The following is a 24517-nucleotide window of genomic DNA, read 5'->3' on the forward strand; positions in this document are numbered from 1 at the left end:
TCAAAGACTGAAATGCAGAGGTTTTATCCCCAGTGACTAAAAAGGGAGGGGAAAAGACCTTTAAGAAAAAGATTGTCATGACTCACCCAGCTCAAGAGGTGGGCCCAATATTACAGTTTGGACTGAAGGAGGTAGGTCATTTTTGGGATGCAGCAACAAGGAGACAGGAGTAGGATTTGCATTCATGGACGAAAAGGGAAAAACCAAAGAGAAAGAAGGGAGTTCTCAAATGCTCCCTTACACTGCGAAATTCTCTTTTCCTTGTGAAAAGGAAGTTTGAGAGGAGATTCTGCCTCTCACAATTTGAGGCTGACAGAAGAGATTTTGTGCTGCATTTTCCCCCCAGTTTGTTCCCTGAGACTGCCGTGAAGTATCTGACACTGTGCAGCAGTACCCTGGTTCACCAATGCAAATTTGGGCCAGCTCCACCAGCTACAGGCAAACAGCAGCAGTGTGACAGCCTGTGGCTGAAACGAGTGTGACTCCATTTATTCTTAGATCTAGCTGCTCATACCTTGGGCTTCCACCTTAAGCTTCATGACATCCAATGTGACAGGTACGTGACAAAAACACTTAAAACAGAAAAGCTGGAAGGTTACCACATCCTGACATGATGCATTACAATGCAACAGGGTATTTAAAAAGGGAAAAACAACTGCATCTTCTCAAAGAGCTCGTAATATCCAGAGAGCCTGGAAAATAGAAGAGCTTCAGCTACCAGAAAGAAATTATTTTCAAAGTATATACTGCCCTCTTGTGTACAACTCGGTATTAACGCCAACAGCTGTAACCTATTTCAAAACTTGAATTAACGTGGTGCCGTGGTGTCCCAGAAAATGCAGGAACAGTGGTAAAATGCTGGCACTAGGGAACACAGCAAAGAGATAGCTCATACCAGGGCTGTCATCAGCGAGAAACTAATCACTGCCATGGGCCTTCATCCATCTTTTATGAAGATCATTCTGGATCCCTAGCACCAGAACCCATGAGAGCTGCAGAACTCCTCACAGGCAAAAGGAAAAGCATCCCCAAGCTACCTCTAAACCCCACCACAATCACAGATTGTCCACAGATGACTGACTGTTTTAGAAGTAATTTCTTCTTAAAGCTTCTAACAAACCATGTGAGTTTGGCACACTCCTGCTTAAATACTTACCTGTGCAGAGATAATTTCTTTTTTTGGGTATTCTTCATACCTTATTCAACAGTTCTGCCTTTTTGGAAGAAAAAAAAAAAAAAAGAGATTGTAACTGTGTTAAAAAAACTTCAGTGTGAAAAATCAACTGTTTATCTCTGTTAAACAATGCTATGCTGTGTAGGGATCCTACTGCACTAGTATATATCACTTCTCAGTGTAACAGAAGTTTTACTCACCACTAAATCCTTCCCCTTTGCTTTTTATTTTAGCTTGCACTTTTCAGAAAATCAGGTCTTCAAGCAACTGTAGAACAAAACTGAGAGCAAATTCATAGCCATGGTGAAAGGTACACAATCTCTGTTTCCCATTGTAAGTCACATTTATACTTGCACACGCTAAATATTAAATTGAAAAGGTGCCTTAATATCATAGTAAGATTGACCTTGAAATAATACATACTTGTCTTCTATACATACCATGGCTTCCTAACACAATTAAAAAACACAGTTACTATTTGCAGAAGTCCAGCATAATCTTTACAAAATCTAAGTAAAAACTTCAGGAGCTAAGCAGATGTCAGTAGCTAAATTCTGACAGTGTTTACATTGCACACCGAAGAAGAGTATTATTGCTGAAATAGATTCTTTATTTCCTGAAACATTCCAAAACAGCAGTATACACAGTTGTAATCAAATATTAAGTCATATGCCATTATAAGAAAGCATTGATTAGTGCAATTGGATTTTGTAAAAGATCTATCAAAAAGATTTATTTGCATTAAAACTCATTTTCCATAAGCAACTGTTAGTAAAACATTACAATTTTATTCTTTGTAATAAAGTACTGAAAATCAACAGTAGTTTTAGAGATCACTGTACCTTTGTAAGTGCAATGTGATTTATGCTGCCATTTTAAATACAAAACACTATGACAATAAATTAACAATTCAACAAACGGTGATAGACCAACAAAACCATGCTGACCCAGCTGGATGGCAATTTCCAGTGAATGCTACCTTTTTTTTTGTGCTTCTGCAACATAAATATACTGCTTTGTATTACCAATGGTAAGACTTTGTAAGATATGTTCCTAGCGCTAAAAAAGTACATTACCCCAAAAATATTATTTATGGCACAGAAAAAGTTAAATTATCTCTTTGTAGTTCAAGGTTCAGGCAAGTTTAAATGAACTTAAGTATACAAAATAAAATGTACTGGAAACACTAGAAAAAAATTCAAGCACATACATAAGTACTCCAAAATTCAAAATAAAATGCATGATGCCTTTACACTGAATAAATTATCTCAGAACTTCAGTATGGCAACGCTGCCCAAAAGCAAAATCTCCTAGTTCCTTCCAAGGAAATATTCTTGTATTTTGCACACACATAATACTTTCTTCAGTTCCAAATGCCAACACTGCCATTGTTAGTCCGATAACAATGCAGCTGTTCAGGTAACTGATCAAGTGCAATATTTAGTATTTGATAAGATGTTCATTTTTAAAAAATGACATGGCATTGTAGACGGTTACAGATTAAGATCCTGAGGGACATAATACTGCAGGACCCTCCTTTTCCAAATCATTGTTACCCAGCCAGCTGGGTAATGAAATCCACATTATGTTATTTTCCACTGTTGAGGGGCATCCTTCATCAATAGCAGCCATCTCTCCAGTTCCCATCCCGTATCGTGCTGAGTGATGACAGTGGCTTTGGAGGCTGAAGAAAACTGTATTAACCAAATGACAGGCGGGAAAAAAAAACCCAGAAAATGAAGTCATATTTCATGTGAAAGATCAAGGTAAAAGACAACATTTACTTCTGCAGTGACAATGGCTTTGGGGCTTGCTTAGGGACATCACTCTGGTATATTTCCGGCTACGTATTAATGCACGTGTAAAGACCTATGGTGAAATTAAGGTCACTTCCAATGAGAAGAGCATGAAGATTTACAAAAAGGAATTGAGTGAATAATTCTAATCATGCATGAGATGCCTCTAGATGGGAAGGTTTTTCAGGGCAAAAGAAAATAAAAATACATTTTTGTCACTATGGGCAGCAGAGATGTAATGGGAAACACCTTCCAAAAACCTATTGTGCACAGCATTGTTCATGAAAAACCAGAAATTTATAAAAATACCCTGCAAGAATTTTATTAGTTGCAGAACTCAGTTACTGAGTTCTGCTCCAGACCCCTTTATCCAAGACATGTGATGATGTGTTTCCAAGAGCCACCACTTCCAGCACTACCACTCCTGACAGGAACTCACCATCCTCTGGGTCCCCAGCCTCACACCTGGGCTGCATCTCTCATCAACAAGGATGTTTAAAAATGCTTCCTGACTATCTTCCAAACCCCCCACGTACTACTGAGGCAACTACTTCAAGTTAAACTTAAAAAAGGAAAAACAATCACCTGACTTGATCTAACTGCCAACTCACTGGTAACACGGCAGGCTGTGTCTTTAATTTGCCGCAACCATAATTCTGTTACAGCTGAATTTGCTGAAAAAAATGTGTGTCAAATTTTGTGAAACTATTTGATATAAAAGTAGATCTCAAGCCTTGTTTTCACAGTACTCTGCTCTTAAGTTACTGATGCCTCCTCTCCCTTCAAAATGCTTTTTGCTGTAAAAAGGCAGAGGTACGTTGTAAAGCAGGCAATCAGTAAGTCAGTCATCAGAGCAGCATCAACTCTCTGTTACAACTGCATTTTTAGTAGCAAAAACACTGCACTGAAGTAAAAACAGTTAGTTAAATTTAGATTCAGCCAAGCTGCTTTTGTGCAGCTCCACTTTGGTGTAGCATCACTTATCTTTGATACAAATCCAGGTACTTGAGACTAAGAACACAACCTGTCTCTGCTGTTTTCTGCAACTGCTGCTTTCTTTTGTTCCCAGAAAAAAAAAGAAGAAAGTATGCTTAATAATCTTAAAGAAACCCCCAAAACCAGTGAAGGAAAATACAAATAATAATTAACTATTTTGAAAATAATTTTAAGAATACTGCTATGTATCCAGAGGTGAATCTCTGCTACAGGGCACTGACAGAAGAACATGCCAGCACTGAAAAGTATTTCAAACAAGCACGAGCTGCCACTATGATGTCACATTGTTTGAAACAACAAAGTTTTGGAGGGGCTGTAGGACATTTCCACTTTTCCATCACCAGCTGGATAGCAGCAACTGGCTCCAGGGCAAGGCAGCAGGAACAAGCAAGCCCGGGCTCCACAGGTACTCATCCATTCCTGCCTGGTATATGATCCAGACCCTGAGCTGCTGACTTTCTGGCTTTAGCTGGAAACTGCCTCATCACCGTGAACCTGTCTGGGAACCGGACTGTTGGCTGATCCTGATCATCAACACTGCCCTAGGCTGGGCACTGTGGGGCAGCCCAGCTGTCCCACTCAGCTGCCTGCTCACCTTGCCCTAAGGGAAGCTACCCCCACTGCCACTCTCACTACATAAGGTTAAAACACAGAGAACTGGAAGGTGGGATCTGCAAGAAGCCCCAGGAAAGGTCTGAGGGCTGTGTGGACACACTCAACAGGAGCAAAAAAAAGGTGCTGTCTGACTTCTAAGGCTAAGAAGAAAAGCTGTTAATATTTAGCCAAGTTACTTCTCTTGGCTATTATAATGTTAATATTACAAATTATTAAAAGCACTCCCTCCTCCCATCTTTTATCCTGTGCAGTAAATACTGAAGTTCCCTAACGCAACCCCAATATAATGTGTCTAACAACCTATTTTAAGTATCTAAAATACCAGTAACTTGGCTACTTAACAGTCTCGCCAAAGGTAGGAAGACACAGATATGCTCTGAGTGTGCACTTCTCCCTGAACATCTGATTTATTTTTTAAAAAGTCCTATTCTATTTTTAATCAAGAAATTACTAAAAACACTAAGTTTGAAAGAAGCTAGACTGTTAAAACTGATAATGAGATATAGCATTCATTAGAAATTATCACAGTGAAAAAATCTGACAATTTAATTCCTTCCAAGGAAATTCTTTATGAACTGAAACCGCTTGTATTTTTCCAAATGAATCAATAAAATTAAATGAGGTTGTTAAAGAACTGCAGGCTGAGCTCCAATCTACCTGTGCTTTTCGAGTCTTATGAACTCCTCATTCCCACAGTGCAAACACCATCCGTCACGATCACTGGTTTGGCCCTATGGCAACATAGGATGCTGCTAAGACACATTTGAAGGAAAGGAGAAAGGAGTCCAGATTTTATGGACTATAAATAGCTTTCTTTTTTGAATCAGCTTCTAATAAAAACAGTGTAGAATCTAGTGTCGCACCCGCCCACTGAGATCTCTTAATTTTGTTTTCACATTGTGTGTTGTATGAGAAGTTACAAAATAGCAAGGGACTGGTCTTCATGACCCAGAAAGGCTTCCCCACATGTTGCTATGAAAGATTTAAGAGCTCTGCAGAACACGAAGTGGAGGAAAGGAAAAAGAAAAAATGAAAGAAACCCCTCAACTATAAAGCACTCTAACTGAGAGAGCTCCAGCTGAGAGTAAAGGAGGTTATAATAGAAATCTCATGGTACAGTTTTCATCAAAGAAGAAACCTGATGGCTTTTTATCAAAGTTTCACCACAGTTGGTCAAACTCTCTTGACAGTCACATCAGTGTAATCCCCAAGTAACTCAACCAAAGAGAGAATGTGAACAATTGAACTTATTCTGGATCTAGCCAGTATGTAGTGAAAAGTACAAGAATGATGAGAGCTAAACAGTGACAGTCCATCTAATAGAAAATTGGGTGGTCACAAAGCAGGCCCTCACGAGAGGAGGGATGTGTGCAATGGGAAGGAATAGTTGGAGGAGTTAACACAAGTTGAGTGAAGTTTTTCCTTGAGAAGAGTTAATTCCTATTAATTACAGAACATGCAGCTAAGAGTTTAACTCCCAGCTATGATAAGGTGATTAAAACACAATCTCTTTCACCAAGCCTATTTTATTCTTTGATCTAAAAGTAATTCATTTGAAGATGAATTTCTCTTTCTCATTTTTTTCATGCAAAAAAATGCATAAGCTTAACAGTACAGCTTATTGCAAGTATGTGATATTTCAGGATTCCCTGTGCATCTAGTCTCCCAGCTGGAATTGGAAAGGTGTTGGTTCAACCCAAGCGTGTACTATCCAAGGATAATTCCTTTCTCACAATGCTGTAATGTTGTAACTTGCATTTTTACAGACTACTGCCATTTACCGCAAAAGGGCTGCAACTATTTCGACCTGTGCACTCTAAGATTTGCTGATGGTGTGACACTGAAACAGCAGTAGGCACAGGTCTGGGAGAAGGTAAGCCACGTAAGTTAACGATATGAGGCTTCTGTTTGTTTGGATTTCTTACTGCAGCTGGCAATCCATTCCTATTTGCATGTGATTACACACTATCCATTATCACAGTTTACTAGGGGCTACCAGCATGCATTGTCCAGCCCTACTTCTGGCAAGAAATCTTCACCCATTCAGTGACTCAGCACTGGGACACACAAATTTATTTTTTATAGCTTCATATTCAGGAGGTAAAAAAATCCCACAATTTAGGGCCAAAATATCCACATAGAGACTGAGGCCGATTTAACTCTTACCTTCGAACTGGCTGTGCAATTTTACTTCTGGGAATGCCACTCCCATTGACGGCCAGCGATGGTCTTGGAAGAGCACTGCGCCCGACAATGCCTTGACCAGCAGTCTTGTTTGGCATTGGGATCCCAGTGTTGGAATACAACTGCGAGTTGCTGGACACTGGAATACTGCTACTACTACTACTACTACCACCACCTTGTACGGTGGGGCTTACGTAGGCAGTAGCTTTGAGAGGCTGTCTGACAGACACTGGAAAATGTCCCACACTGTGAACTCGGTGTTGAAGCTGTCCGGGTGAGGGAACTGTGAAGAGTGATAGAAAAGGAAGGAACAAAGTCAGTATGCAACAAATAAGATCAGGTAGTAATGTTCATTTCTAGAAAGATCTGGGTAAGGATAAACACATCATTATAGAATTTACTTGCTCATTACAAACTGCTGAAAAACCTCTTGGATCCAATACTGGATCCAGTAACACTGCACTGAACTAAAATATCCTGTTCCACCACCATACTGAAAAGAATCCCAGTCCATATTCATCCTTCTTTCCCTCCTCAAAGAGATTAAATTAGCCATTAGAAGCACACTAAATCCACCTATGCACTTGGAGCTTTAAACAGGAGATGCTGCTGAAGGTATAAATTAGTCACTGTTAGGTGATTTTGATTTTTTTTTTTTTTTTTTTGCTGCATCTTGTTCAAGCAACACTGCACTAAAGCATTTTGAAGCATTACAGAAGTTGAAGCTTTAGGTATAAAAAGAATAAAAAGGCTATAAAAGGTCTTGAATGGTCATCAGTATGTTCCAAAGCTGATGTTATGTAAACTGTCATTTTAAATCAATGCTGTGAGCTCCAGAAGCTCTTCTATATAGAGATTTTCTACCCAATCCTGCCCTCTGGTGTACATTTTGCACACATAAGTTTCCAAGTCCACATTGGAAACTTAGCGCAAAAGCAAACTGTCAAAAGCCTGAAGCAAAGACACTACATTTAGAGCAATCCTTTTTAAATTCTTTGAAAAAGGACATCTTTAAACCATTTAAAGACACAGGAAAAATTGCAGGGGAGTGATTCAATTAAACTATACTCGAAATATATTATTACGGACCTCTTATCATAACATAGCTCCTAAAATACCCCAGTACAGCCACTTATTATAAATGGGTTTTTAAAAAGTATATTTTAGAAAAATGGCATTTTATACACACATACATATGTAAGAGCATAAATATGCAAAGAAATATCTATTTCTAAAATATTAAATAAAATTAAACTCTCGATGCACAACCACAAAAATCCATGTGGGAACCTATTTTCATTCTCCTAGTCAAGCAGGAAAAAAATACAACAAAATAAAACCATGAGTCAAGAATATTTTCCAGAAAAGAGGCAATCTAATTGGTTTGAAGACATTTGTAACTTCTGCTCAAATTTGAAAGAAAACACCCACAGGAGAAGTTTTTGCCAACTTCTCCCTCCAAAATCTCACAGGAAATGATGGGCCTAAGTTAAATCCTTCCTTCCTAATTCTTTATTCTTTCCTCCTTTATTCCACCTGTGTACAATGAAATCCACTTTTCCCAGCTCCTCTCAGAGAACCTCAGCCACCCTGCCAGAAAAGATGGGTTTGGATCTTGATCTATCTTGTCCATATTCTACATTAATAATTCATCTACTAGATCAATACTCCCTTCATTCCCCCATCAAGAAGTCACCCAAATTAAACCAATCACAGAGCAATTTTAATTCCCCCACTCAAAAAGTATATTATAATTGAGAATATAACCACCTGCTTACTGTATTTCCTCAGAAGAAAGAGGCTCACAACTTCAGTAGGAGAGAGGTCATGTATTTCAAAATAGTGTTTTGTACAGTGTACTGTACAACCAGCATTGTATAAATTACCACGAAAAGCAGTTTTCAATTGTAGTATCAAAATTAAAAACGTGAGCTTAGGTGAATTAACTGCATTATTGATGTTGCTACAACACTGCTACTTATTATTATTACAATTTCACTTTTAATGCCGGCACAAGGTAAACAGGCAAAGAAAAAAAGGTGAAGAAACTTTCAGTAACAAGACTGAATTGGCTTTCCAAAATAGAAACTTTGAAAATCCCAAGCTATATTAAAATATTTTGCAAAAGAACAGCTTGCCTTTAATTTTTCAGCAAACAAAGGATCAGTGACTGGGACATGCATTCTAACACTTTATCGATCCCTTGCATGCAGCCAAAGAACACAGGTACTTACTACTCGACTGCATCCTTGAAATCCCATTGCTGGCTCCGTGTAAATTGGAGTCAAAGCTCTGACTATTCCTCACAGTGACAGGAGAAGCAGCAAAGCCAGCAGTGCTGCTAATGGTGGGGGTACTTGGCATCCGAGCGAGGTTAGGCATGCTTCTGCGGAGTTTGTCTGGAGCAAAAGAAGACAACATCCACAGTCAGGTCAGAAATCCCAACAAACACAAGCAGCCTCTGCACAATTTCTGTAAAAAATCAGAATTATAATGGATTACTTCAATAAAAAGGTTCTGCTCTGCCAGAAGAATATGAATATGCTATTGACAGCCTTCAAATTGGACCATTATGACTATTGTAACAGCATGATTATTCACAAGTAATTTAAAAGACACTAACAGGGCAGTACATTTGTGGAACTGCAAGGATTTAACCAATAAATAATAAGGATGAGTTTCACACAGATGTGTAAAGTAGGTCAGATGAACCATGCTGTAAATGTGCCTGTTTTTTTGCAGTGAATACAAAAGCAAGTCTGCATTGGCAGAGACAGCTATTTACTCTGTGGATGTTTAAAGACAGGTGAGATAAATCTATCCTAAATGATTGCCATCCTGCTTTCAAGTGTCAATAAGATGCTAATTAATTCCATTCAGAACCTAACCTTGTTAGCATGTAAAATTTCTGCAGGTGGCCATGTGCAAAACCTGCTAAGTCTTGATGCTGTTCAGTTTCTTGGAGCCCGGGTTCATTTAAAAATTTTCAAATCTGGTGCTTCTCCCTCCTACCTCATTTGTGGTACCTGATTTGGAAGGCATTTTCAGAATAGGTTTTTCTGTAGAGCCTTTCACAAAAAGATAGCTGTCCCAAATGTTTTTGGGGCAGGTAAAACAGCTAAGGCAAGCGTCTAAGAGCTCAGAAGTTGTCTGCAACCCCACTGACACTAGCTGTTTCGGAGAGAAGAGCCTGACATCTCAAGAAGGTTTCCCAACCACAACACCATCAGGTAATCTAAGGTGAAGCTCTTTTGGTCTCTTCTGCCATCAGGCCAAAGGGAGATGACTCAGTTTTGTACAATCAGAAGAGACTGGGAGGAGCAGGAAGGCACAGACTGAATGACCTGGTCTGAACTACCTCCTGTAACACGACAGACTTCAATAAAGGACCTCTGTTGGAAAACAATGGGTATTTATTAAATTGTCATTGGCAACATCACCAAGGTTTGCCTCTTGGCCAGGTTCAGAAGTACAAGTGCTGTGCCCGACCGAGGTGGCAGTTCCTCCTGGTAGCATGGCCAGCACAGAGGCCACCAGCTCCTGTTCCTGACAGGCTCCAGTGGCTGGCAGGTGCCTGCCTTCAGTTCTTACATTGCAAAGGAAAGCAGGAGTGTGCTTGTCTTGAGAGTGCAGGGCATTTCCAGACTGATGTTTTGGTTTTATGCACAGGAACAACACATCACACTGCCTGGAACTGCTGGCATGCGTAAGTTCAGTTCACAGAAACAACAGATTTATTTAGAAATCTCTGTTGATCAGTCCACATAAATATACAACCTATTTAGCACCATCATGAGCTCCTCTAATCCTTAAAGCTGCTAACAAGTGAAAAGTAATAAGACATGACAGTACCATGCTATCTATACAAGTTATTAGGAGTCACTAAACAGTAACTTCAAGATACATGATGCCTAAGTAACTCCAGCAATCTGTGTCACAGAAAGGCTCTATCTCCAGCAGGAAAAGGAAGTGTAAGGTTTGAATCCCTGGAAACTAGAATACAGTCAAATCCTAATAAAGAACTACTGTAATAGCAGTCTTTCATCAAGCAAGTTAGAATTGTGCTTCAGTGACTAATTACTGACAGTGGCAGACTGAGACTGTCAATGGTACAGCAATGAACATTAGCACAGGGATTACCACTGTGGTTCAGACAGGTGGCAAGTATTAATATCAGTGATGTAAAAATGATAGAACAGTTACCAGGCTTCGAAAACTGTCCTGGGGATACAAATAGGATCCACACAGCTCCTGCATGTATCTATTCCTAAAATATTCACGAATTTTGCAAACTGAAGAGGGAACTGTCACCCTATAATGCAATCCTTGGTCAAGAGTAGCAAAAAGGTAATGAGTATGGGATGTCTGTAGCTACTGTTTATTCTGGAGTCCTAGCCTACCCTTTCAAGTCCTAGGTCCTAAAACCCTACGTCAGTGTTACAGAACACATCAAAAAGGGTTTGAGCAGCAGGATGGTGGTAGGGAAATAAATAAAATATGCAGGCACTGCATAAAATAGCCTTTTTAGTATCATGTTGTATAGCACAAATCCTTGGACTCTACATGCTCTTCCCCTCAGGGACAGCCACCCATGCATTATTTGTGCCTTGAACTGTCCAGTGGATGCAGCTACAATAGCAGAAAAAGAGGTACAGAAGTAGCTTGGATTTCCTCCATGTCTTGGGTGGCCACATCTTTTGCCTCCTGTTCATTAGTCCCTTCTTGTTCCAGCAGTTTGCTCTGCTGCTGATTCATTCAGTTCCCAGGCAGCAGATTCCTGCTGCACCTGCAAATTCTCATCCATCAAGCAGCTGCGTTATTTCTTTGATGGGTCCTTGTGTCTGCTGAGATAAATGGCCCTGAAAAGCAATGAAAATAGCAGGTCAGTTTTGTGTTTGGGGAAAACCCAGAAATGTTCGCCTTGATGGCATTTTGCAGCTTTCATCTCCTTGGATGATGCATTCTCTTTCATCTGCTTCTTGAAGTTTGTTCTGTCACCTGCTTCCCTCCCAAGAACAGTGGAAATAGTCTTACAGACATTTTGTTTGTAAATGAAATGCTGGCTCTTGTGAGCTTAATATGTGGAAGCAGAAGGTGGGAGTTATTTGATTTTAATATTATTTCAGGCCGCTGAGATGTGACTAGATATGAACTTGCTACAAGTATATGAGAAGAAAACAAAAATATTTTTCCAAGCTGCTTTCCTTTCCACACCTTTTTGCTCTCCTATTACTAATGAGAAAATTAACAGAGAGAAGTGGAGTTGAGATGTATTCTCAAGTGAGAATGAATTTGCTCAGGTATTCCTGTTTGTGATGGATGATGGAATTTACTATAGCTTCTGCTACATCTTCTGCATTAATCTGGTTCAGTGGCAAACATTAAAAAATTATCAGTTGCTTGCAGCTTGTTTTTTTAGGAAGATGCGGACAATAACACCAGTAAGGGACTCCAAAGGACCTACACCTGAAGAAATGACTGGATGTGGCACTTAGTGCCATGTTCTAGTTGGCAAGGTGGTCATCAGTCAACAACTGGACTCGATGATCTCCAAAAGCATCCACAGTTATTACTGTGACCCACTATTGCGTGTCAACTATAATTTAGGCTTAAACAAATATGGTGTTTAAGTAGAATGCAGCCCTTTAAAGCATCACAGATGTATCTTTGCCTTCTTTGAGATAAAATATCATGACCTACAGACATTGCATTGTTGAGATGTTTGCAAGTGTGAAGAAAATTCAAGGATAGGTCATGCAAGGGGAGTTAATAATCAGTTCCTAGTTACTACTACCTTTTAAGAATAATTCATGCATATACACATGTGCCTGTCATTTCATGAGCTTGCTTTAGGCAGCATACATTGCCCTTTCACTATCTACAATAGAATGAAACATGAAAAGTTGCCTACTACATATTTACACTTTTCCCCACATGTGGCATCCATGCTGAATTAGCCCATTTCCTCTACAGCACAAGATGAACTGGGAATTGTGAAATACAGGACCCTCTGCCCTCAACTGAAAATGTACATGAAAAGGCCACCCCACAGCACAGATCATATTCACTGCTGCTAGAAACAGGTCAAAAAGCAGGAAAAAGGGTTCCTTCTTTGTCAAACATTCCACAAAATTACAGTGAAGACAGCAGTTCACCTCTCACCCAGCTTCTTCAGTTCTGATTCTTTGCCAGGAAGTTCTTCACCTGATGCTATTACTTCTATTTCTTCTCTGAAGTCAGCTCAGGATCAGTGGCCCAGCTTCTTTCTGGCAGGACACCAGAACAGGCAGCACCTGCCTTCTGTATTCTGATCCCCGCAGCACCGCTGGTGGCTGTCCCCGTTCCGCTGCTTCTTTTTTTTCCCTTCCCTGACCTAATACTATCACTGGCTGAAGATTAATTCCACGTAGCACGCAAACAGACCTTGTCCTCGGAGCAAAGCTGCCCCAGAAGAGGTGCACTCTTGGTGGGCTGCCAGGTGGGGACTTCTGTAGCAGTTCTTGGTCAGTATCATCTTCTATCCACCGAAATGCCTCATTCAATGAGGGTCTCCTTGCAAGGAGGGCTTAAGTTGACTCTACAGTGAACTGTATTAAAACACATTCATTCTTTCACTGTTATTCTCTGCGAGTGTTGTTAATGTTTTATTTGAACAAAAGGACTCCCAAAACAGACTCACCAAAAGCGCAGGAGTGTGATACAATGATTCAGAATTACTGGTGTCATGGAGAAATGTGCATCACTGTTTGAGCTAGGTTAGCAGCTTCTTCCACACATTCAAATATTTCACACAAATCATGCAAATTCAATTCTGCCTTATCTGTATTGCATGCACAAGTAAATCAGGGTAAAACCATAACGAAAAAAAACCCTGTGTTTCTCAATTTAAATATTATGTAGATATCCAGAGAGTGTTCTGATATCCTTAACAAACTTGTCGACTTTACTACAACTTCACTTTATGGGATTAATTTCTCTTCCTCATCTCTGAAGACCTGAGGATCCATTATCGCCGTTATATTTGCTATAGTTAAAACATTCATGACATCCCAAATACACCAGGGTCTTTTTAAAGGTCTGTGGGATCATCAGCTGATACAACAGAGACATCAGTGCGTAAAAACACCAATACAGGTTAAAGCAAGTCCTTCAGTTAAGTGAGCGATGCCATTCTCCATACTGTCAATACCCACATTTTATTCAGAATTATTACTTCATCTCATCCTGGCTTCACAGGCATATGTCTCCCACCACAGACAGTTACAGCAGTTTAAAGATTTTTCCATTAGCCTTCTCCCACGGATCACTATCCTCAATCTAACTCCAAAGGTAAAAAAGTAAGATTATCTTCCTGGTTTTCTTTAATAAAGTCTGCAACAATTTCCTAGAGAGGATTTTCCCTATCTTACCGAGCATGAGAGGTTATAAGCAGAAAACACTCCATAAGTGTATGCTGAACTGATACCTAAACACAATGTACTGCCCTTGAAATGCTGCTCTTCTACGTCCACCAGCAGATTGCCTAAAAAACCCAAACAACAAACAGAAACCACATTAGCAGCTTTCAAAATGAGGCAACAGCCAATGATGTCCATGGAACTTCAAAGTGTAGGCAAGAAACTCATAACTAGCAATTTCTGGAAAATAAAAGCAAAGTTTTTCAAGTGAATGGTATTTGTGGCCTGTTTATGAAAGTATAAACCAAGCTAAATGGAAAATATACATTAAGATTAAGCAGACTGAATGCATTGCTGCTCCATGAACCATGTATTTTTCATCTACCCCTTCTTATTGTATTATAATAAACTCCTTCTTTACCTGGAATAATTTGTCCAAAATACAAGGTTTCCAATTTTCTAGTATTATAAAAATGGACACTTTAAAATGCACATAAAATATGGGGTGCCAGGATAAAAGGTTGTGAGTAAGCTGATCTCAAGAGCTGGAAAGTGAGTCTGAAAACAAGAAAAATCAATCCCATTTTTACAGTCTTGTCTCTCCTGGATTTTGATTACTCTGGATGACTTCACAGCACTATAGTTAACTGTTACTTCTGGTTTCAGAAAATCAAACTGTAAAGGGCAAAAATAGTAACAGCTTTTAAAAATTAATAAAATTACTAAAAATAAATTAAAAATATTTTTAAAACGTTAAAACAAAAGCAGTTACTTTTGCATTAAAGTAACAAAAACAATGTATAATTATGGACAACATAAAGCAGAAACCAATTTGGGTTTATGACTTTTGATGGTATTTCTTACATAAAGCATTCTTGATATTAATAGTTATCAATGTTTTAAGTTGCTAACCAGTAACTTCTTCAAATTAGGGTACGGGGAGAGAGATATAAGCATAAATCTTTCCACTGCAAGCACATTAAAGGTTTTATTGAACTATAAAACACACACGAACTAGACAAAGTCACTTCAAGTAATTACAACAGATACTCAAAACTGTTCACCTCCTGTCTCTCCCAGATCTTCTTTAAATTATGTATTTCTGACCCACCAACCAATTACAAAATCCCTGAAAATCAGAATACCTTAAAAAGTGTACAAATGGAATTCTTCTGATGAAACTCATCATTGCAGAAAATTCGGATGATTTAGGGAGAGGGTGTAATTAAACAATGAAAACAAAACCAAACAGATTTCCCACAAAGTTTATCTGTTAGCACATTCTTGCCAGAAGTGGCAATAAAACCTACTAGCAAGCGAAGATAACAAACTCATTTTGCAGACAATGGCTCTGAAAATGCTGTTTAAAAGGTAACAACAGGTACACCTACAGCCCATGCTACAAGTGGCCCCACATACACCTTAAACACATTGCAACATATTTTACATCTTAACATATTTAGATGGCACACACCTGCCACTTTATGCTAGTGTTTACCAGGAGCCTTCCAGTAGAGTTTTCCACGTTTATCATATCTTCAGCATATTTTTACAGTGCAGGTAATTAAGTACCTCAACTAGAGTACCACACCAAACATCACCAAAATCAGGTATCAGCATCTCTCCAACTATCTGCCTACAGGCAAAAAATTGTAATGAAGCTGAATACATAGACTAGTTTGGGGAAAACATTGTGTCAAAGCTAAATACTGGTTTTTTACCCCAGACTGTCATAATTCGACAGTTACTTGCTGCTTATTCTTCTTTTATGAAGAGCTTTGTGAATGACGATGAAACAGGGGCCAGACCCTTGACTGCATATAACAAGAACATAAGTGATCTCTTTGGGGGAAGACAGAGGAATAAAGATTTGTGAAGACTTTTGTAATGGCCAAGAGCAGCACAGTATGTGGTATGTGTCAATAAATTATTAATTATGGATCATGCTTTCCACGTATACTGAAGGCAGAAACTAAAAGCTCAGTTCTTCCATCTTTTCACACCCCTCCTTCCCAATTGCCTTGGTAAACTAACAGTGTGGAACACACCATCCATCATGGTGAGCTTCAGACAAATTCTTATTTTGCGGTCTACCTTCATTTCAATGCATATGAATTCTTGAGAGACAATGTAATTGTTGCCAAGATGGTAAGTGCTGATGAGAAGATGTCATAATACTGTGCAGACACACTCAATACAGCAAACACTTCACTCCTTATCTCCTTGTGTGCCAAAAGAACACAGACAAAGTAAGATGTTTCTCACCATCAGTATTTGCCACTTCCGTGGATCAGTGCTACATGAGTTAGAAGCTGAAGGTGCAGAAGCTGAGGAAATAATTCCCTTCTAAAGACAGTGGTATTGACCATTAAAGAACTGTCTGTCAACCCTGCAAACAGGTAACTGAAGTCACATGTCCAACTTCTGTGTGATGCCAAACATATTATTCAACACCTCAAAGTGCTCGAGAAGAAGGTCAACCAGGTGATAAAACTGGTGGTCTGTTACATGTATACACTTTGAAGTTAATCAACTAGGAGTCTAATGGTTTCCATGCCTTAAAGGTTTCCACACCTTTCCACACAGAAAATCCAATGCTCAAGTTCCACTGACATGGAACATGAAAAAATCATTCAAAACGTATTTGGGAGCCACATAAAAACACAGCAGCAACACATCATTCTCTTATTCCTGAATAAAAATACTCCATTACCTTCCTTTCCATTTCCCAACATTTCTGCAAGCCCAGCAATGCTGTCCCATTCCTGTACCTCTCCAGCAAGAAAAGTAACATTAAAATTAATATGGCACAAATGCTGTACCAACAGACACCCACGCTGCTCTAACCTCTGTTAACATCAGCTCTCCTTCTATGCTGCCACTCGTCAATTATACTTCCATGCCATGGCTTACTTTGAATGGAAGTGGTTTGGGCACCAACCTGTCATGCCTTGTTTGTCAGAAAAGCAACACACATACCTGTAGCACCATAAATAGCAACTATGTGTTGTTTTGAACAACACATTTATTTTCTTGCCCAAGGGTGAACTGTAACCTGTAATGTTACAGACAAGACTCTGGCTGGAAATGGACTGTTTAGAATTAACTTGGAGGAAAGGCTGAAGGTATAGAAAAGTAAAATGCAGCAGAAGGATGAAAACTGTGATTACAATAAGGAAATAAAAGACATTAAGAGCAACAATAAAGGGAAACTTAAATTGTCAGCAAGCACCAAGAGACAAAATCTTCCAGAGACTCTGGAACATATCTCAAATGCAGTGCAAAAAAGCAACAACGTCTCAAGATAGTTCGGGAATGACATTATCTCCCACTACTTTAACAATCAGCCCTATCAGACCTGAAACAGGAGCAAGGCGCCATGAGCACTCATCACAGCACAACTGCATTAACAGCAAACTCAGGAATGAGACAGAAAATGAAAATCTGAAACCCCAGATTTGTATCTGACTGTATCCACAATGGACATGTGTACATCAAGCCTGAAAGCCCCAGAGGTTCTTCTAACCATTAGCCTGCTAAAACACGCTCTTCTTTACTTTTTGTTTCTTTCTTCACTTGTGGTCATCTTACAGTATTTTAAAACAGACTAAAGCAAAAACTTTCATGACCAGGTCACAGATTACATTTTTTAGAAAACTGCTTAACAATAACATACCTTAACCAATTACACCAGCTTAAACTATTTGTCACAAGTTATGTACAATTCATCTTAAAAATGACACTGGCACTTGGCGCAGAGGAAAGACCACTTCTCAGAAAAGCATGCAACCCACCTCCATTAATCCTATTTGGTTGCTGCTCTGGAGTTTGGGCTTGAGGAGAGTAGAAGGGCTGCTGATAAGTATTTGTAGGGAATTGTGGGGAAGTAGGGCTCCTCCTGCAGTCCCGGATACTGGAGAAAGTCTGTGAGTGAGGAATCCCTCTTTGGAAGGGGGAGCAGCGAGTCAGACGTGGCTGCGGAGGTGGAAGGTGGTCAAACTCTTCCTCATCCTCAAGACTATAGCGATCATATTCCTGGTCACTGCATGTCCCTTTTTTTCCCACATTCAGAGAAACACTGGAAGTGTGCCTTGACACAGATGCTGAAGTTGAAGCATAATCTTGCCTAAGGCCTGTAAATTCCAAGAGGAGGATGATTCAGCTTCTGCTAAGTGATTAACTCTTAACATGCACTTCAATCTTGAAAACTAAGCAGGTTAAGTGGACAGAATTTCACAGCAAGAATTGGATTTAAAATGTAATCAGACAGAAGATCTGATGTAGGATTCATTTGATGTACCTTTCAGGCATCTAAGCTTGAATTCTTTCCCTCAAAATCCTTTTTTAATAAAATATTAAAAAAGAATACATGAGTCTCCAAAAGATGTCTCAGATGCCTCTCTTAGGATGAACCACCCTCAGGAGGCACCTATTTCTCTGCCAATAAAAAACTACTAGAGTACTAAGTTTTTAATTTCTCAATACTCTTAACATTAGAGGAATTACATTTACATCAGTTTTCCAAGACATTGCTATTAAACTTTTGCATTCATGCAACAAAAATCTTTACAATGACATTTCTTAAACTTGCAATCCATATAAATCTTCTGGCTTTCCAATCTCCCTGAACAAGAATTAGTTCCTGATAGCATGTGGTCTCACGGACAAGGCTTAGTAGTAACACAGCTGTGGTTTACACAGGTACACAATCCTACAATGCCAGGTTTTGAAAACCATCTCACTATTAGCACTACCTGGTAAGAGCCTGTTTGCTCCAGCTCAAGCAAGAGGGAAACATTCACATCCCTTGCACATCCCTCCTTTCTCCAAATGCACAGTAGCCACGGAAAAAACACTGCATTTCCAGGAGCTGAGCAACTCTGACAGTAGCTGCAGATAACAACCTTCCTAGGCTTACCAGAAGCCCTCAGCTTTAACAGATGTCTTTGCTTCATACTGGAAACTTCTTAATATGCTTCCTCTCCCCCTCCTTGAGTGGGAGTTTCTATTTGTGGCTGTGAAGAGAGCGTGCCTGTGTGCACATACAGAACTGCCACTTTCCACAGGATTAAAAGTGGTCAACAACTGTCTCGTGCTCAAACATTCTCCACCAGCTGCTGCTACAAGGATGAGATACAAACATTGCACCTGACATAGATCAGAAGAAAAAACAGCATTTTTCTTTCCAGTCTGCCAATGCCCCAACTCCTTAAGAAGCTAAGTACCTGAAGTATTTTTTAAACTTCCCTCTGAAGGAGATGAGCACAGCTGTCATTTAACTAATGCAATCCTTTGTATCTTTGACAGTCACAACTTTTTTCTTTTTAAAATTAGCACACTTGGTAATTTCTCTGCTGAACATGATGCGTGCCACTAGATATGCAGCAAGTTCTCCTGCTGACCGGAGATCACTCTGCCTGCTCAGTCTGGTGGCTTCAGCCAGATCACAGCTCTAATTTTTTCTTCCCATTTTATTATTTTTATTTTATACTATCACTTATTACTTGGCATTTTCATTCAGGCCCCATCTCTGAATTTCTCTTGCTTTTAATCTCATCACTCCCTCCTTGGTATCTCACTTGGCGCTAACAGGATGCAAGACTGATACTCCACTTATTGTCTCAGTGACCTCTAAGTCAAATGCCCTTTATTTAAAAATAAAGACATTTTACAACAATTACTATTAAGCCAAACCATAATCTATGTCAAAGAAGACTTTAGGCTCAGATTTGTGCATACCAAGATATTAAATTTAAAGGCCCTAGTTAGTATTTAAAGGGGATTTAAATTCAAAACTCATCTGACAATTTAAGAAAATTAAAGTGTAGGCAAAGAGAGCCAAGAGAGCTGTTTATTTTTACCTTCCTCATTATATGCATGCATGAGAAAAATGCTTTAGCATCTTCAATCTCCAGAAATAAAATTATTTCAATTAATATTCATAAAAATATAAACATCAAATTTTAAAAGATCCAGTACCAGCTCAGATTAACCTGAACCCAACAATGTGCACACCTTCTCCATGCAGGTGAAGAGTTTTTCCACCTGCCACTCAAGAGGCAACACCACTTTAAAAAGATCCACTCAACTGTGACCAGACTGGAGCAGTTTTAACTGTTACAGGAAATCTTCCTCAGACTATTATGAAAACCAAAAAAAAGCACCACCTACTCTCCTCCTGTAGACGAGCCATAATCTGAACATCAGTGAGGTCCTGCAGCTTGTATCCCATGGATATGGAATCATCTTCCAGCTCCGAAGTGCTCAGTTCACTGTCTATTGAAGACTGTGGACTCAAAGGGGAACTCCTAGAAATGTACCCTATGCAAGAAAACATACACTTTAGGCTACAAATATGTCTGGCTATCTTTCATTCAGAATCATCTGCTCTTTACATTACAATAGATTAAAACATTTTCTGAATAGCACATAAAAACTTTCAGAAGTGTAGTTCAATTCACTAACAATTAGCAAAGAGCTTTGATACTCATGAGAAGTAGTAAGTGTAGGAATGGATCATGAATTCCTCAGCTTGTTCCCAAAATAGCATTGCATAGCCCAGATAATGAATAATTTACCCAATACTGCTCTATACAGCTCAGATTAGTTAGTGTAGTCTAACCACATCTGTATTTGCATACATCTTATGGGACTGTGGTTCTCCCTGCTCTGTTCTGAAAAGCAAGTGGATACGTCTCACTAACTTCTCAGTACTCAAATGCTGTATCAGAGCCATTTAGCTAAATTTGACTATTCTTTTTTAAATCTGTTTATAATTATCATATAAACCAATGACAGTAAGAATTAAGATTGAACGTTATGCAAAAGGGAAAGCACTGCTTCCTTTACAGAGCTACCTTTTGGAAAGGCTCTGGATTCTACTATTTCCCTGCATGAGATAGTAAAATATAAACTAATTTGCAATTAGCTGGATGAGCTGGTTGTTGTCCAACTTTGAAGAAAAATCCCATCAGCTAAAACAGTAAATAATGATCTAATATCCTCTGGACCACCAGAGACCCACAGCCTGCAGGGCAAGAACTGCTGTGACTATGGCTAACCAGCTGTGCTTACATCACAGGTGCATTTGCATCCGCTACTACTGCTGAAAGCAGACACCTGAAATTCATCCCAAACTCAGCTACTTTCTAGTATCTCCAAAAGAAAAGGACAGGCATGGGATTACTTTGCTTTGGAAGGATTGTATGGAGTAAATGTGTTTGCTTTTTTAAATGTGCAAGCTACAGCAGTCTCTGAGGTTCTGCAGAGGTAGTAACAGCTTTGCTGTTTTGGAGCAGCAGTGAGAAGCTAGACGAGGTACCTGAGGGTATCTCAAATAGCATGAGATGCCTTCATTTAGGAACTAGGCTTCATCCCATTGAACAGGGAAGCTTAGACATTTTACTCACATGCAGACAGCTGCAGCAGGCACTCTGTCTGGAGCTGAATCTCACCCCCAGTGCCCATATCCCTTAAAAAAGGGCTTTCTGCAGCGATTTCATGTATTGTAAGGAAAACTGCACACAGATTGGTGTGACACTGATGCTAACATCCTTAGCCCATGCCTGCTCCTGCCAGCAATGAAATGTTAATGCCTCTCCCCCAGGAGATTATTTTCTCCACTACCTCTGCAGCTTAAGAGAAGTCACAGATACAAACTGATTCTTAGTATCTGTACTGAAGAAGGAAAATGCAAATCAATTTACAGACCACAAAGTTTGCAATTTTCTTAGAACTTGCATGTCCCCCGAAAATCAGTAGAAAACAGAAAATAACTCTTGGACATTAGCAACAATATCAGTTTGAAAACAGGCATGATTCTGCCAGCTGTTTGTATTATGAAGAAATTCACTGCAATTTCATTACACACACGCACATATGTTTCTGCAGACACAAGGAAGAGGCACCATGGGGCAGAAATGAGCAACAAAGTTGGGGGCTGTTTAAGTTGACAGTCACAATTGCACTGCTATTAGGTAAATCATTAGTGGTGTTTCCTAGCATCACTTTCCTGTAACATGCTGCATAACACTTGTAGTTAACAGCCAAATTTTAGGTCATTTAAAAAACAAAACAATTTCCCTCTGAGATGTGAGCTCATATACAAGCCGAAACTGCTGTTAAACGCTAGCAGGATTAGATTAAACCAAGCACTTTTGTAAGCACCATAAATCAACAAAAAGATAGGCATTACCTGTCCGTTCAGGTGTTAGTATTGCTTTACTGGAGGTTTTAGAGAAGCTGGGACTATTAAAGCCATTGGTATATGGGGTGAGTCTTGCAACAGGACTATAGGGAAAAGCCAAGGAGACAGGTGTAGAGAAGAGGTTCCGCCATCGGCTAGCTGTTACGGAGGCAAGGGAGGAGGGGAAAAAAACAAGATTTACAGTTATTAATAGAACAGTACTGTTAGAGAGAAAAATAATCTCATCTTAATCTGTTCATCATACATTTTTTACTTATTACAAAAGGAAAATAATGGCGAATATTTATCAGCACAGTCTTCCACATGTAAAAGTGAGCTCCAAAAGGTTTTCTAGCAAATCTGTCTGTTTACTATTTTCTGCGTATACAACTTTTCAGTATATATTCATCACATAAATCACTGGGTGACAACACGCAAGTAACAGAGGAAGTAAAAAACTGTTACAGTAAGCAGAGAAACAAATATGAAATTTGTAGTGCTCTTCAAGGAATTGTTCGTGGCAATCAATCATCACACAACTGAATCAACAGCTAAATTATCAGTTATGGGAGTTCAGAGAAACACCAGTAAAAGACACTTAACCATCAAGTGCTAAAAACAACTGTAATCCCATATCAAGCTTTTAAGCTACCATATTTTCCCTTCTCTTTTTACAGCATCAAATTTCTGATTGCATAAGCACGATTAATTTTTATTTTTCACTGTTTCTGGAATAACAGAACAAGGCGTCCATTTTTCTACATATTCCTTACAAAAAGCTTGCATGGCCTCTGGTCTTCTAAGCAATATCACCAAGCTCTCAGAGCAGGCAAAAATAAAGCTGAAGGCTTATTTAATTTACATTTACATTTATTTAATTTACATTTTCTTAGCTCATCCAGTAAAAGTATTAATACAACTGTCCTTTCTTTTGCCTATTTTTACACACTTTGAAGAAGTAAAATAAACAACATCCACATGATCTTTCAAAAATAAATAAATAAATATTAGTAATAAAACTGTTTTAAGACAAAGAAAAATTTAAAAAAATATACATTTCAGAGAACTCATATTGATTACAAGAGAAGATGAAAAACATATGACAGTATTGCTTTTTTTTTAACAGACTGTATTTTGTACTCATAGATGTTATGTACAGTGACACAAGAGGGGGAGCTAGGAACACACTTATACCTAGCTTTGAAATCAATGGCATAACCTCAATGCTTAGCAGGTGTACTTTGCAGTGTGAGATGCCACAACCTGGTTTTCAAAACCAGAAGGGCCCAAAAGCCCTCAAAAGCCATTCTTGATCACATGGCTACTTAACACCACAGATCGGCTATGTTATTTGGACCTGTTCATCTGGTCATTTTACACACTAACGGCTATTCAAACAATACTCAGGTTTTCTGTTTTCAAACCTCACCATAACCAAAATGACTTAGCAGGACATACGAACTTTATTCCTCCTCTTTGCTAACATCACCAAGTAGCCATGGGAACAGCAGGGAAGGATGTTTTGGAAGGCTGTCAATCACATCCTCACAACCTCTTGGAGTAATCAGTTTGTCACCAACCCACACGGTGTCATTTCTCCTCCCGTTCCTTTTGCTTTGACCCACTGGAATGTATCCTGGGTTTGTAAGGAATAAGGACTTTCCAGCTCTTCCCACAAATGCTACTAAGCTTGGAGTGAAGGCAACTGCCCAGTTCCAGCACAGGCATAAAGCAGTCAGCTGGGGATAGGGATTACCTGCAGGGCTCAGGCTCTGAGGAAGGTAGCTAAGCATACATCAGTAACATATAAAAATTCAAACTGTCTTCTCAAGCTGTCCCCTCACTGACGAATTATTGCAATTCTCTCATTCTTGATGATTCTAGTTCCTTCAAAGCATCAACACCGCTTTTAGGAAATTGCTGGATGCCAAGCCACACAACACAGACTTCCAGGCTCGGCCGTTTGTCCTTAACATTCACTAACGTGATCGGTTTTGAAGTGAAGCATTCAAGTCTCTCAAGACAAAAAGAAAAGCAAACACAGATGGACATTAACTCTACAAACTAGCAATTAACACAAATCCCTGGGGATGAGATTAATTCACAAGGTGTTAATAATAGCAAATTGATCTGAGACATTAACTGAAAGAAATGCATATGGTACGAATAG

The 24517-nt window shown here is 39.2% G+C and overlaps 1 protein-coding gene across 3 annotated transcripts in view; it reads right to left on the minus strand.

The window, feature by feature from the left end:
* Positions 1–1763: 1763 nt before the first annotated feature.
* The window catches only part of SLAIN1 (SLAIN family member 1), a 49655-nt gene continuing 26901 nt past the window's right edge, over positions 1764–24517 (minus strand). The window contains exons 3-8 of one of the 3 annotated variants that reach the window (XM_085058028.1): positions 22357–22506; positions 20334–20483; positions 17957–18295; positions 9000–9164; positions 6748–7048; positions 1764–2868 (exon numbers count right to left, since the gene is read on the minus strand). In XM_085058028.1, the coding sequence (XP_084914154.1) occupies positions 2793–2868; positions 6748–7048; positions 9000–9164; positions 17957–18295; positions 20334–20483; positions 22357–22506 (1181 nt within the window). In that variant the 3' untranslated portion in view covers positions 1764–2792. The remainder of the gene's footprint in view (positions 2869–6747; positions 7049–8999; positions 9165–17956; positions 18296–20333; positions 20484–22356; positions 22507–24517) is intronic. The other 2 variants (XM_085058037.1, XM_085058047.1) reach the window with 2 other exon arrangements.

This window comes from Lichenostomus cassidix, chromosome 1, assembly GCF_008360975.1.
Source record: "Lichenostomus cassidix isolate B80296 chromosome 1, HeHo_3.0, whole genome shotgun sequence".
Classification (NCBI taxonomy): domain Eukaryota; kingdom Metazoa; phylum Chordata; class Aves; order Passeriformes; family Meliphagidae; genus Lichenostomus; species Lichenostomus cassidix.